At 35.8% G+C, this 17,292-nt stretch overlaps 1 protein-coding gene across 1 annotated transcript in view; it reads left to right on the top strand.

Annotated features, from left to right (window-relative positions):
* Sirt1 (Sirtuin 1) overlaps nucleotides 1-17,292 on the top strand; it is an 81,533-nt gene that overhangs the window by 305 nt on the left and 63,936 nt on the right. The window contains exon 2 of the mRNA XM_081726698.1: nucleotides 13,698-13,842. Coding sequence (XP_081582824.1) covers nucleotides 13,698-13,842 — 145 coding nt within the window. The remainder of the gene's footprint in view (nucleotides 1-13,697; nucleotides 13,843-17,292) is intronic.

Genomic DNA, 17,292 nt, shown 5'->3' on the forward strand with positions numbered 1-17,292 from the left:
CTGCGCGTCTATGTGTTGTTGGAAAATAAACTTGATCTTCGGAAATGAACAGCGTTATAAGTTCAGAAATGTAATTCATGTATGAAACTAATTCTAAGTTGAATGAGGAATTGCAAGAAAGCAGAAATAAACTTTCATTTTCCCTTCATTTAGTAGTTTGTTGGAGATTTAAGTTCATTGACACTGCGGTAATGACTTGCGGCGCTTTGTCATTTTTGTTTACAACAGTAGCGTTGTATATAAACACACGTGCAGATGAGTGATTAATATGAACATGAAATACTCATAAATAGACTGCATTTTGGACGAAATTCCCTCGTAATACTTTTTACATTTGTGTTCTATAAGTGACATAACATTTTTATACGATGACACGTGTAAATTGACAATATCGGCGCCTGAAGGTAATCACTAGGAATATAATGTCGTGCTATCCCATTTTATAAGGGCATACTTACATTCATGAAATATGAATTAATCTTAGCAGGGAATGTACTCGTACTGTCTTAGATAGTGTTTCTTCAGAAAGGAATTTCATTAACGGGTGCAGATATACTTGAGGAGGGCTGAGTATAAATGCAGCGAATGCCCATAACAAGACTGTAGTGCATTAAAACACGAGGCTTAAGTTTAGAGTTGCCCCTCCAGTCTGAAGGTGCCCTTGGACTTCGCAACATACAAAAAACAGTGCTCAAAGTATTAAAAATTTTTACATTTCACTTGACTTCAGTACTCCGTAGGCTTCACAAAAATTTAAAAGGTTTTCTTCATTATTCTTGCGCATCCGTTACACCTGTTCGCCATATTCGCCATAATTTACAACTACCATGCTGCTGAAATCTTCCGCATCCGGCAAATATTACTAACTTCCACATATCTTTTCTCATATTAAACATAACTATCCTGCCAAACTTACATTCTTAAGCATCAAATAAAAACTTCAAATTATCATTTCTTACCTCATTTCTCTTGTAAATTTTCCTGATTTTTATAAAAAGCGGAGGGGTAACCCTAAACTTAACCCAAACACGAACTAACGTAAAACAGGCCAGCTTGTACTAGGTGGCCACAAAAGTACGAATGCTATATAAGTGAATCAGGGCAGAAGTCCAACCCTAGGGGTCAGGCACGTCAGCTGTGTTCCGTATAGGCATAAAGGAGGGCAGTTAAAAAAAAGGCAGGCCTGTGTATAGCCCGCTCTCCCCAGTTCTTTGTCACCGGAACTGGAAGAGTCACTACTACTACTACTGCTTATATCGAGAACAGGACCCAACCAACCCCTGCGGAGCTTCTAACCCGTTCCTACTACTACTACTACTAATACTAATACTAGAACCTCCTTACCACAAGATTTACATCTTAAATCTTTATAACATGCGATTCCGATTCATTATGAACTAATGTGAATCGTTAGAATCACTATGATTCGTTAAAAATCACTGGAGGGAGAGAGCTATACTCAATCCAAAAGACAAAATACAGGGTAGCATAAAAGCATATGCCTTGCTTGTAGCACATCTTTGCGGTACTAGTAGTGGTTTTTGTTTACCGATGGAGCCCAACTTTTTGACTTACATTTTGCGATTTTCTACTTACATTCGGTCGTTCTATGATTGTACATGCAATGTCTAGCGGTCACAGAATCAGAAAACAGTCAGGAAATATAGCTTTTATGTCACGATATTTTAAAAATCTGTACAAATATAAGTATAGATTGGAAAGTTTTAATTTATAGAACGTCAAATTTCATCACCAAAAATACCAGTGGTCGGTGTTAGCGGCTACCAAGTCGCAAGCGAACCACGCTTCTATCGCATGCATGAAAATTCGGCCCAATTTGGTCTTGAGAATGTTACTAAATTTTTTGGTTTGGGAAAGAAAATGTCACGTTAATTTCATTAAATTCTCTGTCGAAGCACAACCCATGTTTCAAGTGTAAACTAAGTAGTGATTCGAGGTGTCCCTCTAGCGAAAGTCTTCTCCGTAATAACCTTGGTATTTCATAAGGATGTTAAGCCTAAACATACGAAATGAAACCAAATTATACATGTCTACTTGAATGAATGCCTGTTTTTTTATAAAGAAGCCAAGGTTGCTTAAATATATTGATAGAAATTGGCAGAATTTATCAACTGCCTACATAGCTTCCAACATCAGTTTGGATTTGACTTGGTTTTAATTTTACTGAATGATATCTCCGTACCGAATTTGTAATTTAATACCTCAGTTTTAGCGTAGTGATTATGATACGTTGACCTTAAAATTTTACATACAAATCCATTTAAAGTAGTAACAGGATTTTCCCAATGGCTAAGGCGGGAGTTTCCCGATTTATATATAATTCTACTTGTGTAACTGTTTATCTTTTTGTCCTTCTGGAATGACTCTTGATAATTATATTAACAAGTAGGCCTATGCAAAGATCAGTACAACGTATTTTTATCAGGAGTCCTTCGTGAGTGAGTCGGCAATCGCATTTGTGACCAATTAGTCCCGGTTTCGTGTCCAAATGGACAATTTCTCTTGGATGTAAACCGAGAAGCGGTTTGGATTCCGCTTTTAAGCTTATGTGACCCCTTCCAGCATAACCTTGTTGTTGCATAATAACACCAAGGCGAAACAAACTAATTTCTGTCCATATCTAATATAAATACATAGAGTAAATTGTTTAAACCAAAAATCCTTTTTTTTGTGTGTGTATGTTGTTTTTTCAGTAAAACTTTTTTTTGCCAACCCTGATTTTGCACTAATACACTGATCAACACTTCCTTTTCCACCGACACTTCTCTCCATTCACCCTATGCTCGCAACGAAATTTGTAAGTACCTCCCCGTTTTGTAATTTTTTTACCACAATCGATACGTAGCTTCAGTAATCCGTGTCGTTCAAGAAAATTCAACAGTTCACCTTCTTTTCCTACATGAGTCACTGAGTCAAAATAGAAATGTCGCTTGATACACAAAACCCCGCCATAGCTGATTTCACTTTCATTTGTTTACACTTCGGTAATCTAGCGCTAAATCAGTTCAAATTTTCATCACACTTTACTCAAACATCAATTGCCATGCAATGATTGCCTCTTTCCCTTGTATGATCTTAAATTTCGTATAGTTCGATTAGTTTCGCCGTAGATTTTGAGATTTGGGAGGCCAGTCTGGAATTGGACTTCAATATTTTTGCACAAATCCCTTATGAATGCTTGATAACTCATATTATTGGTGTTGTTCTGATGTTTTGTTCCGCAGATGTAAGCAGAACAAAACCCCAACCCTAATCTAATATAAAATCGTCTGGCTAATATCTACAGAATATATCCCCAGTTCTATTTTGGGCAGCCATAGATTTGTAAAATTTACAAAAGGAAAAAATGAAATGAAATCTTTGAGTTTTACGTCCCACGGTTATGCCGGTTAGGCTAAAGGAGACGGTGACGATGAGTAATGAATGAAATGGCGGAATGAAGAAAGTGGGTGGAAACGGGAGAACCCCGAGAAAACCCACGTATCACGGTGTTTGTCCACCACAAAGTCCACTTGGCGGGGGCTGGGATAGAACCCGGGACCCCAAGCACCAGAGGTGAACGCTCTACCACTGAGCCACCGCGGCCCCTTCTACAAAAGAAATTTCGAAACAAGCCATGATGAAGGGTCATTCCATCTCAGATCATCTAATTTTAAAACATGACCGTGCTTCAATGTCTCAGATTCTATTCAATTATTTTCGTACATAAATAGCAATGAAATTATGCTAAATTAATTTTAGCACATACATATGGTAAAAATATAAAAAAGGGTGCTTTTGGTATTTTTGCAATTATTATTATTATTATTATTATTTGTATTTTAAATATACGGGAGTATAGTTTTAGTGTCGTTGACAGATTATGCCATTCCTTTGAAGTGACAACTGTCACATTTTCAAACTTTTTCAAATAATATTCGTAAATATTAGATGTGGTTAAAAATTAAACTGGTGTATTGTGTAGTTTTGATATTACTATAATATTATTTTTTATAATTTAACTGTGCCTTTTTTTCCTTCTTTCAATTGTACCATTGCTTACAAGTTAATTATCAAACTTTTCTAACTTTTTATATTATTAGTTCTACATTTACTTGGTATTGTTAAATAACAAAAAGGGTAACATTCTCTTTTAATAATTTTGAGGTTTTGTGAATGGAGAATGTCGGCGTAGGGGTTGATAATTATTACAAAACCTATGAAGAAAAATAAATAATAAACTAATGTACACAAATGAAGACAATAAATACATACCAGTAATACTTCTCAGAATTACACAGATTTACATACAGAATGTTGTGTCACAGCCAGGGTTGGCAAAAACCATGGTTTTTATGGAAAAAACAAAAAAAAACCTTTTTTTTTTTTTTTTTTTTTTTTGTTTGTTTAAATAATTTGCTCTATGTATTTATATCACATATGGACAGAAATAAGCTTGTTTCGCCTTGGTGTTAGTATGCAACAACCGGGTTATGCTGGAAGGGGTCACATAAGCTCAAAGCGGAATCCAAATCGCTTCTCGGCTTACATCCAAGAGAAATTGTCCTCCATTTGAACTCGAAACCGGGACTGATTGGCCACAAATGCGATACGTCTGCCGACTCACTCATGAAGGACTCCTGACAAAAATACGTTGACTGATCCTTACATATTTGTTACTATAATCGTCAAGAGTCATTAGGACAGAAGGACGAAAAGATTAACAATTGTACAAGTAGAACCATTATACAGAATTACATATGGACAATTTCAAAGTACTACAGAGTACAGAAGAACTAATTTTGTCCAAGTCAGTTCACTACGACCTTTATTAGTCCAAGTTAAAGAAATATAACGACTTACTTTGCATATCAGTAAGAAAAAATAATAAACATACGAATTATTTGAGTCCACTTTGGCTCTGACCCATTTATACATAAATAGTTACCAAAGATTCTTGTTATTTCAATAATTGCCTCCAGTGGGTTTTGTATGACTCCCCCCCCCCCTCCCCAAAAAAGTACGGCATTTCGATGTATTTTATCAATTGTAAACATTATTAAAACGAAACAATGCTTAGAATTTTCCTTTTGTTGCATAACAATAATAACAAACTATAAAAAAAATCACAAAAGGAACATTCATAAAGTTACATAAAAAAAAGTTGCTTTTGTAATATAATCTCTTTGAGTAAAGAATGGGGAATTTAGGTCTGTATATAGTACGAATAATATATTGGAGTGAAACGTGATAACCCACAAATATGTGTTCATCAAGATTTTACGAATAGTTACACTTTTACGAACATTTTTCATTTTTTTGGTTTAAACCAGTTTTTTTTTTTTTTTTTTTTTTTTTTCAGCTGGTTTAAACCAGCCAACCCTGGTCACAGCTCATTGTTTTCACTGTTGATATGATGTCTTTTGTAATTTAGCTTTCAGTTGCTTAAGTCCGGGCTGATTAGCTTCTAAGAGATGAAACAGGAACTTCCCAGATGATATTTTCAAAAGGTACCCAGCACAAGTCTTCATTTTCTGGCCAGTACAATATAAAAGGCCAGAGCGATTCATGAATTGCAGTCTGACGTACAAAATTAATAATTACAAAAATCCCAAAAGCACTTTTTTTTATATTTTAACCATATCATGTATGTGCTGAAATGATTCTATATATATATATATATATATATATATATATATATATATAAAAACTTTAAAAGTTTCATAGTTGTAACTTACGAGCAATGACACAATTTGTAGCAAAACCTAAAAATGTATATTTCCGTATATATAAAATACAAATAGGGGAGACAATAGTAATAAGAGACAGAGATTATAACAGACACGGCCAAAAGATATCCTAAGTGTCAAATCAAAATTATAACAAAAATAAGATGAAAACGTCAAACTTTCCTACTCCACTTGTACTTATGAACTAATATGTATTTTAATATTGTTGTCACGCTTTGCAAAAATACCTTCACTTTGAACTTAGACGAAAGTTCGTGACTGTTGTAAAATAAAATTTTACTGTGAAAAGTGAGGTACAAATGTGGAAATGACTGCTATGTAACTTTGTGACTAAGATTATGAAGATTGATGTGAAATTTTGAAAAATGCTGGAACATTGCATTTCAGATCAATTGAGGGCATGTCTCTTATTACCTCAGTTCAACTTTGTGCTTATTTAGCGCATGTGACGAGTATAACCTGCTAGTTTTTTGTATACCGTATAGAGAAAGTAAATAGGAAAATTCCTACTCTGGCAATCAAGTGAGAGTCTGTGCATAGCTAGTGACAGTGGAGATTATGCTTTGAATCAACTAATTTCATCAACTGGTGAAAGTTTCCCAGAGGAAATTGATCCAACCAGAGCAGAATCTTGCTTAGAAATGTATTACGCTGTTTACTACGATTTTGACTGGTACGTTGGAAGGGATGTTGCTTTTCCAGATAAAGAACCGTGTAAGGTTAAATTTTTGAAAAAAGAACTAAATGGTTTCAATTGGCCTGCCTACGACATTCAAACAGTGACATCCAAATTTGTGTTTTATGGACCTATCAAACTGGATGGAAATATGCCATTCCAGATTTTTAGAGGATAGCTTCTAAAATTCGTTTTGTTATAGCAAAGTGAGAAAGGACTTTTGAAACCAAAACAGAAAGATTACCTCTTCGTTGGTAGGCCTAGGGTTTGTAGGACTATTCTAAACATTTGTTAAACTCATGCCTGTATGCCAACATTTCTTTTTAACCTATACATTTTTCCTATGTTTAAGTGATCCAACCTAAGATAATAAGGTCTATCTGCTATAATTATGTTACACTAAAGTTTAAATTACATTTATGAGTTTTTTAAATGTTAACTTGGAGTTTACATAGGCTAGCATAACATTTCCAAACTCTTTGGTTCCATTCGACTGTACATCGTAAAAGGTTAAATATTCATCTTACATAGTTTTCGAAAATATAGTTTTTTACATAGGCTACATTTTACAAAAAAATTGATTAACAATAGGTTTACATCATTTTTCTTTTCTTGTATGAGATTACAATTTAGTAGCTTTTTCAAACCATTTAAGTTGGCTAAAACTATTTTTCAAGGTTAAGAACCAAAGTTGGACGTCTGTTTCCAGCAAAATTTGAAAATTTACAGGGAAGATACGGATAATTTGATCATTTGTGTGCTTGATAATGTATAAGGCTCTCGAAAAATCTGTTTATTTGTTATGTATAAGTGGTTATAAACATGGGACTATACGGCGAGCGGAGGGAACTACTTGGCGCAATGTAACCGAACAGTTGCATTGTGGGAAAGTAACGAGTATTTATGTTATCAACATGGCGGATGTACAAGGGCTGTGAACTAACAATTTTGACATTTGTGAAGCAATACGTTGATAACGAGGAAAATCTTTTAAAAGTTTGTGAAGAGCACGAATTAATGGACCTAATAACAAATTGCAGAAAATGTTGAAAGGAGATGACAGCGATAAAACGTGACTAAAGCCGACGTACAACTTCGGAATAAATGTCATTTTTCAAATGCAGTGTTTTTTCTGTATTGCGAATTTGGCTACTTTTAAGTTCCTTTTCGACATTCTCCAGAAATTTTCTTGTCAGCATTCCTTTTTATTTGGTAATATGAGTTTTGTCCATGATGTATCTAGATTACGTAAAACTCAACTATACTTTCTTTTAATGGTTTCTGATATTTAATACTCAGGCAACTAAATTTTCCGAACGACCTATTGAATTTCATTTTTTAAATCTTGATATTTCGGGAACGTATGTACATGTTTTTAGTCAAAAAAAAAAGTGAATTGTTCAGAATTGTCTCAAGATGTTTCTTAAAACTATTACTCATTTTCTGTTCTATTTGCATGAGCAGTGCATGAGCCTTAGGGGTAATAAGAGACATTGACTTTAGCAGATTTTTTTTTTTTTTTCATAAAAAAGCAACTGGAAAAATGTGTTAATACAGCAGTAGGTTTCATTTTTTAGTACAATCACACATGCCCGGAAAAATAGCACTGTGTTTGGAAGTTCTTATTTTGTATACCGTACTTTTTCCCAGTTTATATGTGACATTTTTTATTGTCAGACAGGATTGAGAAATATTTCTCCCTATCGTAGATATTGCGATAAAACTTTTATCAAACACGTTACGTAATGGACGGTAGTATGTTTCAAGGTAGGTAGATTTTGTGGGGTTATCTTTAGCCTCCAGTTGGGCACCAAATTCCAAAAGAGGATTTTTTAAGTGATATTTCCCTGTTTTACCCTAATTACGCTTCTTGTTTATGATCCACACATGCACATGATATTGTTTAAAAGGTTCTTTTATTCAAAGAAAATGACTTGCCAGCCATGATACTCTGATAAATAGTACTGAAGCAGTAGTTGCTTATGATTGAAAGTCAATATTTTGCTTTAAAAAAAATTGCAAGAATTTAAGAGGATTAACTGGTTTAAAGACATGAAAAGTTGTCGTTCTTTCGAAGGAACTAAAATGGTGGATTTTTTCCTAAATCTCATTTTCAATTGCCAATTTGCTTTATTTTGCAGTCAAAGAACCTTTGTAACATGCGATAATCGTACTGTATTCACATATTCCACCAGATATGCAAGAAGAATACGAGAGTCTTTCGATTTTCTTTTTAATGTAACTTATTTTTCGTTTTATGTATGCAATTATCTAGGTGTAGTGTTGAGAAAATAGAATTAGATATTGAATAATTTCCTGAACACGGCTTCATTTATTCTTGCATCACTTAGGCTTGGAAATTTTGCCTTTAGGTGCTCGAAAGCTCTCCCATCTCGATTTTCGTTAAATCTATTTTGATGTGTAATGGGCAAAGAGAAACATCCTCAGGGTTCACTAGTCGTTGATGTGATATGTTCTTGATTCCTGGAACATATTCCTGTCGTGATAACCATGTTTTCCGCACGTGATGGTTGACTGTCCCGGCTGTTCCATTCACATAGAGAACAACAAAATTTGGTATATTCTTGTTGCATACTCGTAAAGATTCCAAAACTGTAATATCTCACGGATTCGCTACTTTAAAGTGTCGTATTGAGTGTAATGCAATGTGTCACTCATTACCTCATACATCTCCTTTGTGTGAACAGCATATGCCACGAGGATGGATGGATAAGCATTACCAATGTGGAGCATTCCTATTCAGCTAAATTGTGTTCATGACCAAACTCTTGAAATAAACTTTAATAACATTGTTACACAACACAGTTCCTTCACTCTCCGAAAAGTAAGATGAAAAGTTACTGTCAGGTAATCTTGCTATGCTTGCTGACTCCAGATTGGGATATTAGATGTAGTGTTTTGATTTTGAAAAGGAGCCCTTTGCATCTGTCAAACAAAAGTAACAGTCGCATACTTCGTCTGTGTGCTCCCTCCAAACCATTGGTACGGCAGATTTTTACCCACTTCGATTTCCTTGCGTTCAGTTTCGGTAGTTTATGGAACAAGAATTGCAACAGATATGTGATACCTATCGCTTATCTTGATCCCTCACTCGGCATTCAAAGTACTGTTCATATGCTTTTTGATAACAGGAGATATCTTTGATTTCCTCAATGTCAGTTCACCGCATATAACAAAATAAATCATGGTTATTCTTATTCTTACACTGACAGAACATTCTGATATGTTGAACACACACTCCTTTCAGGCCAACACAAACGTTAAAACTTCGCATACACCTGCAATTGCAAAGCATAACATTTATGTTGCATAGCACAAAATAGACGGCAGCGCTTGCTCGTCAGTAGTGCCAGCACGGTGATTGTTGTGTTACTACATGATACAGCCTAACGTTTCGTTCTATAACAATGCATAACTGGTAGCAAGATCACTCTTATCAAGCGCTGGAGAGAAACCTTTAAACGAATCCACAACTGTTTCTTACATAATAGACATAATGTGTAAAGATCATGTTTTTCGGGAAAGCTGTACGTGATACGAAGAAACTAATCAAGAATTCATATTTTGCTTTAAAAAATACATTAGAAAACATATTTTTAAGCAAAGGACAGATTTCGTGTTGAACAGTGTTATCAATCTCAGGGTTAAGTTGTGTTGTAGTGAAATAATTAGAAATATAAAATTAGAAGGAACCCTTCGTTGCTAGCTAGTCTCTGGTTCGGATCCAGCTTTAAATTGTTAGTCCGTTTGTATGTAGCCTTGGCCCTAAAAAGCGACTATCAATCTACTTATTGTAAGATAATGTATAGTTTGAATGGTGGGTAAGCGTAGGTCATTGGATGTCTGTACTTCGAGCTATGAATGTGTCAAAGGTTTGGAGTAATTTACATAAGTAATAGGAAAGACAAGCTGCATTAATTTTGTAATTATTAATTGCCTATCTTCGCTTCACTGTCGCTTTCTCCTTTCCCTCCATGACAAAAAAAAAAATAAATAAAAAAATAAAAAAAAAATAAATAAAATAATTGAGAGCTTTGTGGACACAGAAATTTAACCACTGTCTGTCATGGCCCTATTATCTAGTTGTTCTGGAGATGAGATAGTGGGTGCGAACGGCCTATACTGTAAGGATTGATATCTTACGATGGGTTGTGCACCCGCCAACTGCACCGTACTCAAACTCCTGGTCATTTGACATCGGAGCCCGCACTAATACTAGGCATCGTCTTTCATAATCTCTGTATTACATAAGGTCGCATGAAACAAAAGCTTCACAGCTTAAATTCCAAGTTCCGTAAATATAAATTATACTACAATTAATTGTTCGGTTAATGATTTTTGTTTAATAATAATTTTGGTTTAATGTTAGAAAGTAGTAAGCCCTGCCAATATTACATTTCGGTGTCACGGAGAAAGAGAAAAAGAAAGAATAATAATCACGTGAAGAAATAACACTAATGATAGATTTAACTGTTAATTTTTTTTGACCCTTTGGGAGGACCTACTTACGCAGCAGAAAAGCACTTGTAAAAATTACAAAGCTTGCTATAAAAATGTAAAGAAGAAAGGAGACAATGCCGTTGTTCAGCTTACTGGACGTTAGTTACGCAAGGAGCAGAGCCCGCCGCTCATCCGGAATGTGTTCATATGTTTGTAAACTTAGTTCTGTACTGTTTCGTTTTTCTTCCTTTCTTACCCTTTTCAGCAGAATTGGGTATCTCACAAGCACATGATATGTCTTGACAGCTTTATATATATAATACATATGAAATTCTAGATAGTAACCAGATCTTGACGCAAACATTTTTTTAAGCATAAAGTGACCTGTTGAGTGAAATAAAAACTTAGAGGAAATTGAAAATTGTTATTATTTATAATACTTTCCCATTACTTGTCAAAATTCAAATCTGAATTCGAAGCTCTGAAGAAAAGTAATTCAAAATCATTGTTCCAACGATATACAGGGTTTGTCCGGAAAGTAATAGGACTGAGTCGATTTTTTAAAAAAAAATTATTGAGCCAATCGTTACAATTCTTTAAAAACTTTCAAAATAGGCTCCTTCTGCGTCGATGCAGCGCTGGCAGCGCGATTTCCAAGCATTGAAGGCGTCACGGAAGTCATTCTCCGAAATAGCCTTGAGAGCCGCGGTGCAAGCTGCTTGGGTCCCCTCTGTCGTCTCAAAATGCTTGCCTTTCATTGGGCGTTTCAGGGGAGGAAACAAAAAGAAGTCCGGGGGGCCACATCTGGGCTGTAGGGCGGCTGCGGAAGCGTTGGGATGCCGGCCTTGGTCAGGTAGCTGTTCACAAGAAAGGCGGTGTGAGCCGGGGCGTTGTCGTGGTGCAGCTTCCAGTCGGCTCCGATGTCTGGTCGGACCGGATTGACCCTTCGTTTGAGTCTCTTGAGCACTTTCACGTAAAACTTGGTGTTGACGGTTTGTCCAGGAGAAACAAATTCATGGATGCCTTTGATGTCAAAAAAGACAATGAGCATCGTTTTCACTTTGGATTTGCTCATTCTTCCCTTTTTTGGGCGAGGAGACGCCGGCGCGTGCCACTCGGAAGATTGCCTCTTTGTCTCGGGATCATACTCAAAGATCCATGATTCGTCACCTGTGATTACGTTATTCAAAAATTGGGGGTCACTTTCACACATGTTCAAATTTTTTTGGCACAATTCCACTCGCCGCAATTTCTGGTCGTCAGTAAGCACTTTTGGGACAACCTTCGCGCACACCTTGCGCATGTTCAAATGCTCCGTCACAATTTCATGAACCACAGTTTTTGGTAAATTTAACATCTGGGCAATTAAACGAATACTTAGTCGACGGTCTGAGTTCAAAACTTCGCGCACACGAGTCACATTGTCGGTGTTTGTCAAAGTCGAAGGTCTTCCAGCACGGTCTTCATCGGCGACCTCTTCCCGGCCCTCCGAAAAGGCCTTGTGCCACCGAAACACACCACTTCTTGCTAAAGCATCATCTGGGTAAGCCTGCTTGATCATATCAAGCAGGTCTCTGTCGCAGATTTACCGAGTTTAACACAGAATTTAATCGCGTACCTCTGCTGTAACGGACGCTGCATTTTCGGCTTGCACCACTCACAGAAACACGTCGCGCGAAAAAGCCTGTCCTGACTCTCCGTGTGCTCGGAGACAACTGACCAGCCGCTCGTTCGTTAGCTAGGAACGCCCTCTACCGGATCCAGACGGTGCGCGCACGCTCCGAAGTACACTCATGGCGGAATAAAATCAGTCCTATTACTTCCCGGACAAACCCTGTATATCTTAATTCATAACAGTTTGATGAAATTTAAGTGTGTCTTGCTTTTTGTTAATTTTTGTTATTTAATTCAAGAAGTATCGCGTGAAGTCAGACTTCTTGAAACATTAAAACCCTGTAAACTCATCATAAGTTAAATTGGTTAGAATATTCGAATGATTACAACTTCTATTCTATAAAAATCTATTCAACTCAGAGAATAATGTAAAAACTATATACCGTATTTGCGCGAATATAGGCTGCACTTTTTTTCCCCTAAATTTTGGCTTGAAAAATCATGGTGCGGCCATTATAATCGAGTTTTTTCCCCTCAGATCATAAATCGTCAATTTCAAAATGACACGTACACGTATCTTGTGGGTTGAAATTAATACCATTACAAGGTACTGCAGTTACTTTTGTAAACCATCGAAGACACAAAAAGAAAATACCAGAAAAGCATATTTTGTTTGCAAAAATTGCCATCTTAGTGGGTACCAGTAACACCTTACACTGGCACGAAAAGCACTTCTTTACTTAATACTTTTATTAACAGGAATACTTATGTTTGTTTTACAGTATATATAATATATACGCAATATTTATATACAGCAGCTGTCATTGAAAAAAGAAAAGCAACTTTGTTTCGCAAAATTGTGTCAGCACCCAAATCACGCACAATTACTTCCCACCATTTCAACATCACCAGCGTCTGATTCTTCACTCTTGCGAGGCGATCCAGAATGCTGCTCAGAGTCACTATCACAAAGAAGGTCATCTTCATGAGTCAGCTTTAGTTATGCGAGAGTTAAGGAAAGGGAGGAAGAGAGAGACATCTCAAAGTACTGTCTAATTGAAATTTCTCGTAAATTTAGTATTGCAGCCTATATTCGCGCAAATACGGTAGTTGATTTCGATAGAAATTAAAGTAGTGTACCATTTGTTGAAATGAATAATATTTGACATATTTTTGTAATTTGTTCTGAATTGCAGGCGATTTTTCAGTAAGCGCTGATGCATTTACCGGTGGGGACTCTGGCTTCAATGATCTAACTCCTCCAGCCTCGCAAGGAGAAGACAGTCAACCTTGCACTTCCATATTAGATAGTTCTGCTCATAGTAGTCAGCTAGAAGAAAAGTAAGTTATATGTCTGTCAAGTTTTTCATTTTATATCCTCTTATTGCGAAATTGTAGAATTATGTGAAGTTCAAAGTTGTTTTAGGATTGGCATGAAGTGTCCTGCATAAATTAGTTCCCTTCTCTTAAGAAGCTGAAAAAAAAAAAAAAACTAATTACCCATCCTTCGATTTCCTGGTAGCATGGCCTATGAGTAATATTTTATTATACTCATATAGAGTACAATATACAAATTACAATTTATATGATACTCTCGTTTCTCGTATATATTTTGAGATAACTCTTATCTATTTGGTAAACAGTTTATATTAGTAACAAGGAAAGACTCGGTAACGTTCTCCTCCATGTCTTCAAGGATTCCGTACGGTCTCTAATTACAACTTTCACGTCTGATAAAATACTGTGTCTTCGTAACCGGTAATACTTCCTTTTTTAAAAACCTCTTTGCTTTTATCTATTACTCGTAACTTTGTATTTCAGTTTCCATTGCAAGTGAGTTGAAAATCAACCATTTCGCTACATTTTATTGAAACACGGTAGATGACATTGATCTCAACTACTGGAGAGAGTTGTAACTCCGTGCCTAGCAATAATAATAAGTAAATAAAAGTATCTCAGCTTCCCAAAAATTTAAAGTTAGGACAAAAATGATCGGTGTAAATGGATACTACAATGTTTAAAAGATTGTCCTTTGAGAACTATTAACCATTTCCACCTTTAGTACATGTATCATTACCACTTGAGGAGTTTTTAAAGCTGTTTCAGAAAAAGAATTTGTTGTTTAAGAAGAAACTTACACACTTGTCAACTGTTCAAGTCTCTTCGTTAAACACCATTGAGTTTAGTTCAAAGTCTGTTGGAGAGCTTATTCAGATAAAATTTGCAAGTTCATATTACGTTACATAATACGAAACCGGCAGTAGGATCAAAAACAAGGAAAATTCTAAATGGGATGAAAACTTACTGTTTCCTTGCATGAAATGAGAGTTTTACGCCACAGAACATGCCTTTTCAAAACTACCAGTAGGCAGTTCTGTTCTGAAAATTAGGTTAAGTCATAATACAGCAGAATATTTTATTGCGTTTATAGAGCCTAGTGTGGTTTTGCGTTAGCTTGTTGCAACAGGGCGCACTTTCGGTTTTTTTTTTTTTTTTTTTTTTTTCTTTCTTTTTTTCGCGTAGTGCTGCATGCATGACTCCCAACTGTTTGGAATAAAGGTCAGTATATATGGCACGACTGTTAGGAATAAACTCAAAGTGATTTATCCCCTCATAGTTCTACCACACTCAAAGCTCGAAATAGCCCTGTTTGACAACCGGTGCTGGAAATTGGCCCTTGCTCAGTTACTGTTCTTGCACATTAGATTTTGGTAAAACATCCACATTTCGTCGCATGTGATAATCCGTTTCAGGAAACTGATATGTAGCAGATTTTGCAGAAGTTGTGGGCGCTGCACACACCTACTCTCCTCTGGGCCTTAGCTAGGCTCAACTCATGTTGCACGATTCGGCAGTTTCTGATAGTTTTCCCGAGTGGGTGAAGTTGGCGCACTACATTGGGCTAGGACATGCCGAGTTGGTTTAATAATCGTCGTGTGCTGGTGGATGGATTTTCATCAAATGGCTTATTTTATGACCTCAGCCGGACGGACGGCTCTTTTGGAACCATCGAGTTGCTGTGGTATGATTGACCACAGCTTCCCCTTTCACATGACAAATGTTTTGGCTTGTTGCCCAAGTTCGAACTCATATAGTGGCAATTCACTTATCACCCCGGTGTTGAGCATTGATCGTCACCTCTACTAAAAATTGACGTACTGGTGGCCTCCGTGGTACACTCATATCCAAAATTATTGTCGCATGTCTATAAATATGTTCTTGTAGGAATATAATTTGATAAAGAATTCGCCCGGTATTTCTTATAATGTTAGTATGTGTATAATCGGCAACATGTATGTAGCAAATTTCATGTCAAAAGAGCAGTAAATAAGAACAATAAAACGAAAATTAAACTTCCATGTCTACTTAGCAACATTGTTTTTCTCATTCTAATTTTCGTAAAATTTACAACAAATATACATTTTCCATATACACATTATACACATAGTATCAGTGTTAAATATAACCTGCAAAATCATTATCAAATTATATTCTTACAAAAAGACATTTATAGATATGCGACAATCATTTTGGACATGAGTGTACATAGTCCACTTGCCACACTACCTCTTACACCAATTTGACCTTGAACTTACGGTCAATCTCAGCGTATACACGCTCCTGCTCCCTGGGTTTCGAAAACACTGCAAGACTCACGACTCACCATTTAATCTAGTCATTATACGAAATCTTAGGAAGTAGTAATAATACAAACAAAAAAAAAAAAAAAAGTTTATAAGAGCATTTCATAGAGCTTTCTGATTCAAATTATATGAATTCTCCAAAATAAAAGTTGTCTCAAGCTGCCAAGGAATGAAGTTGCAGGTTTGAGTTTAAACAAAGATAGCAAACAAACTAATTAGTCGATTGATACAAATTATACCTTGTTGAAATCACAATAAGGTAGGCTTTCTACGATGTATAGCAGTTGTCTGTAGTGTCTAGCAGAGGGAAGTGAGAACGAGAAAGTGTTCAAATTTAATACCAAAAATCCCCTTTCTTCGTTTTTTTTTTTTTTTTTTTTTTTTTTTCTGTAACGGCAACACTGCATGAAAACTAAACCCCAAAAATTGTAGGTTACATATTAAACATTCTCTGTAAGTTACACATTATTCCAACTGAGAGGGAATAATAATTTGCAGTTCTTATAATTGTGCTTATCTGAACTGCTGTAACACATCTACAAGAGCATTCACAGATAGAATTGCTTTCACTCTTCCATTTGCGGCTAAAATATATGTTATACATCCTTCGAATTACACTAAAATAAACATGGAATTGGTATACGGCTGTTAATTATAGTATTTAATATAAGGAAGCAATGGAGGGAATTTTTGCAAACTTCACTCTAATAATTCCCTCTTGTGAAATTATTGCTGTTATACAAAGGCAACATTGTATGGAAACAAGATTTTAAAAAAAAATCAAAATGTGCACTGATAGATATTAAACATAATTTTGTTATATCGGTCCAACAGCAATTAGGATGAAGTAGTAGTCACCGTACCCTAATATAAGAAAGAAAAAGTGAAATGGCAATCTAGATGGCTTTAGGCCATTCTTGATTTTTAACTCAAAAGTTTTAATAGATTTTATTTTTGGGTTGAATCATTCGTTACATTTCGAACTAATGGATGCATTTCTTGCTTTGAGGTTTGAGTTAATCGGGTAATAGATCACTGATACCAAAGTTCAGGTGGTTGTTGAATGTCTTTATGAAGAAAAAACTCAATGGCTTGGATGAATAGAAGTCATTAGTGAAATTTGGGACTTACCATCGTTTTTGAAGGA

Source organism: Thermobia domestica, chromosome 1 (genome assembly GCF_964235325.1).
Source record: "Thermobia domestica chromosome 1, izTheDome1.hap1.1, whole genome shotgun sequence".
Classification (NCBI taxonomy): domain Eukaryota; kingdom Metazoa; phylum Arthropoda; class Insecta; order Zygentoma; family Lepismatidae; genus Thermobia; species Thermobia domestica.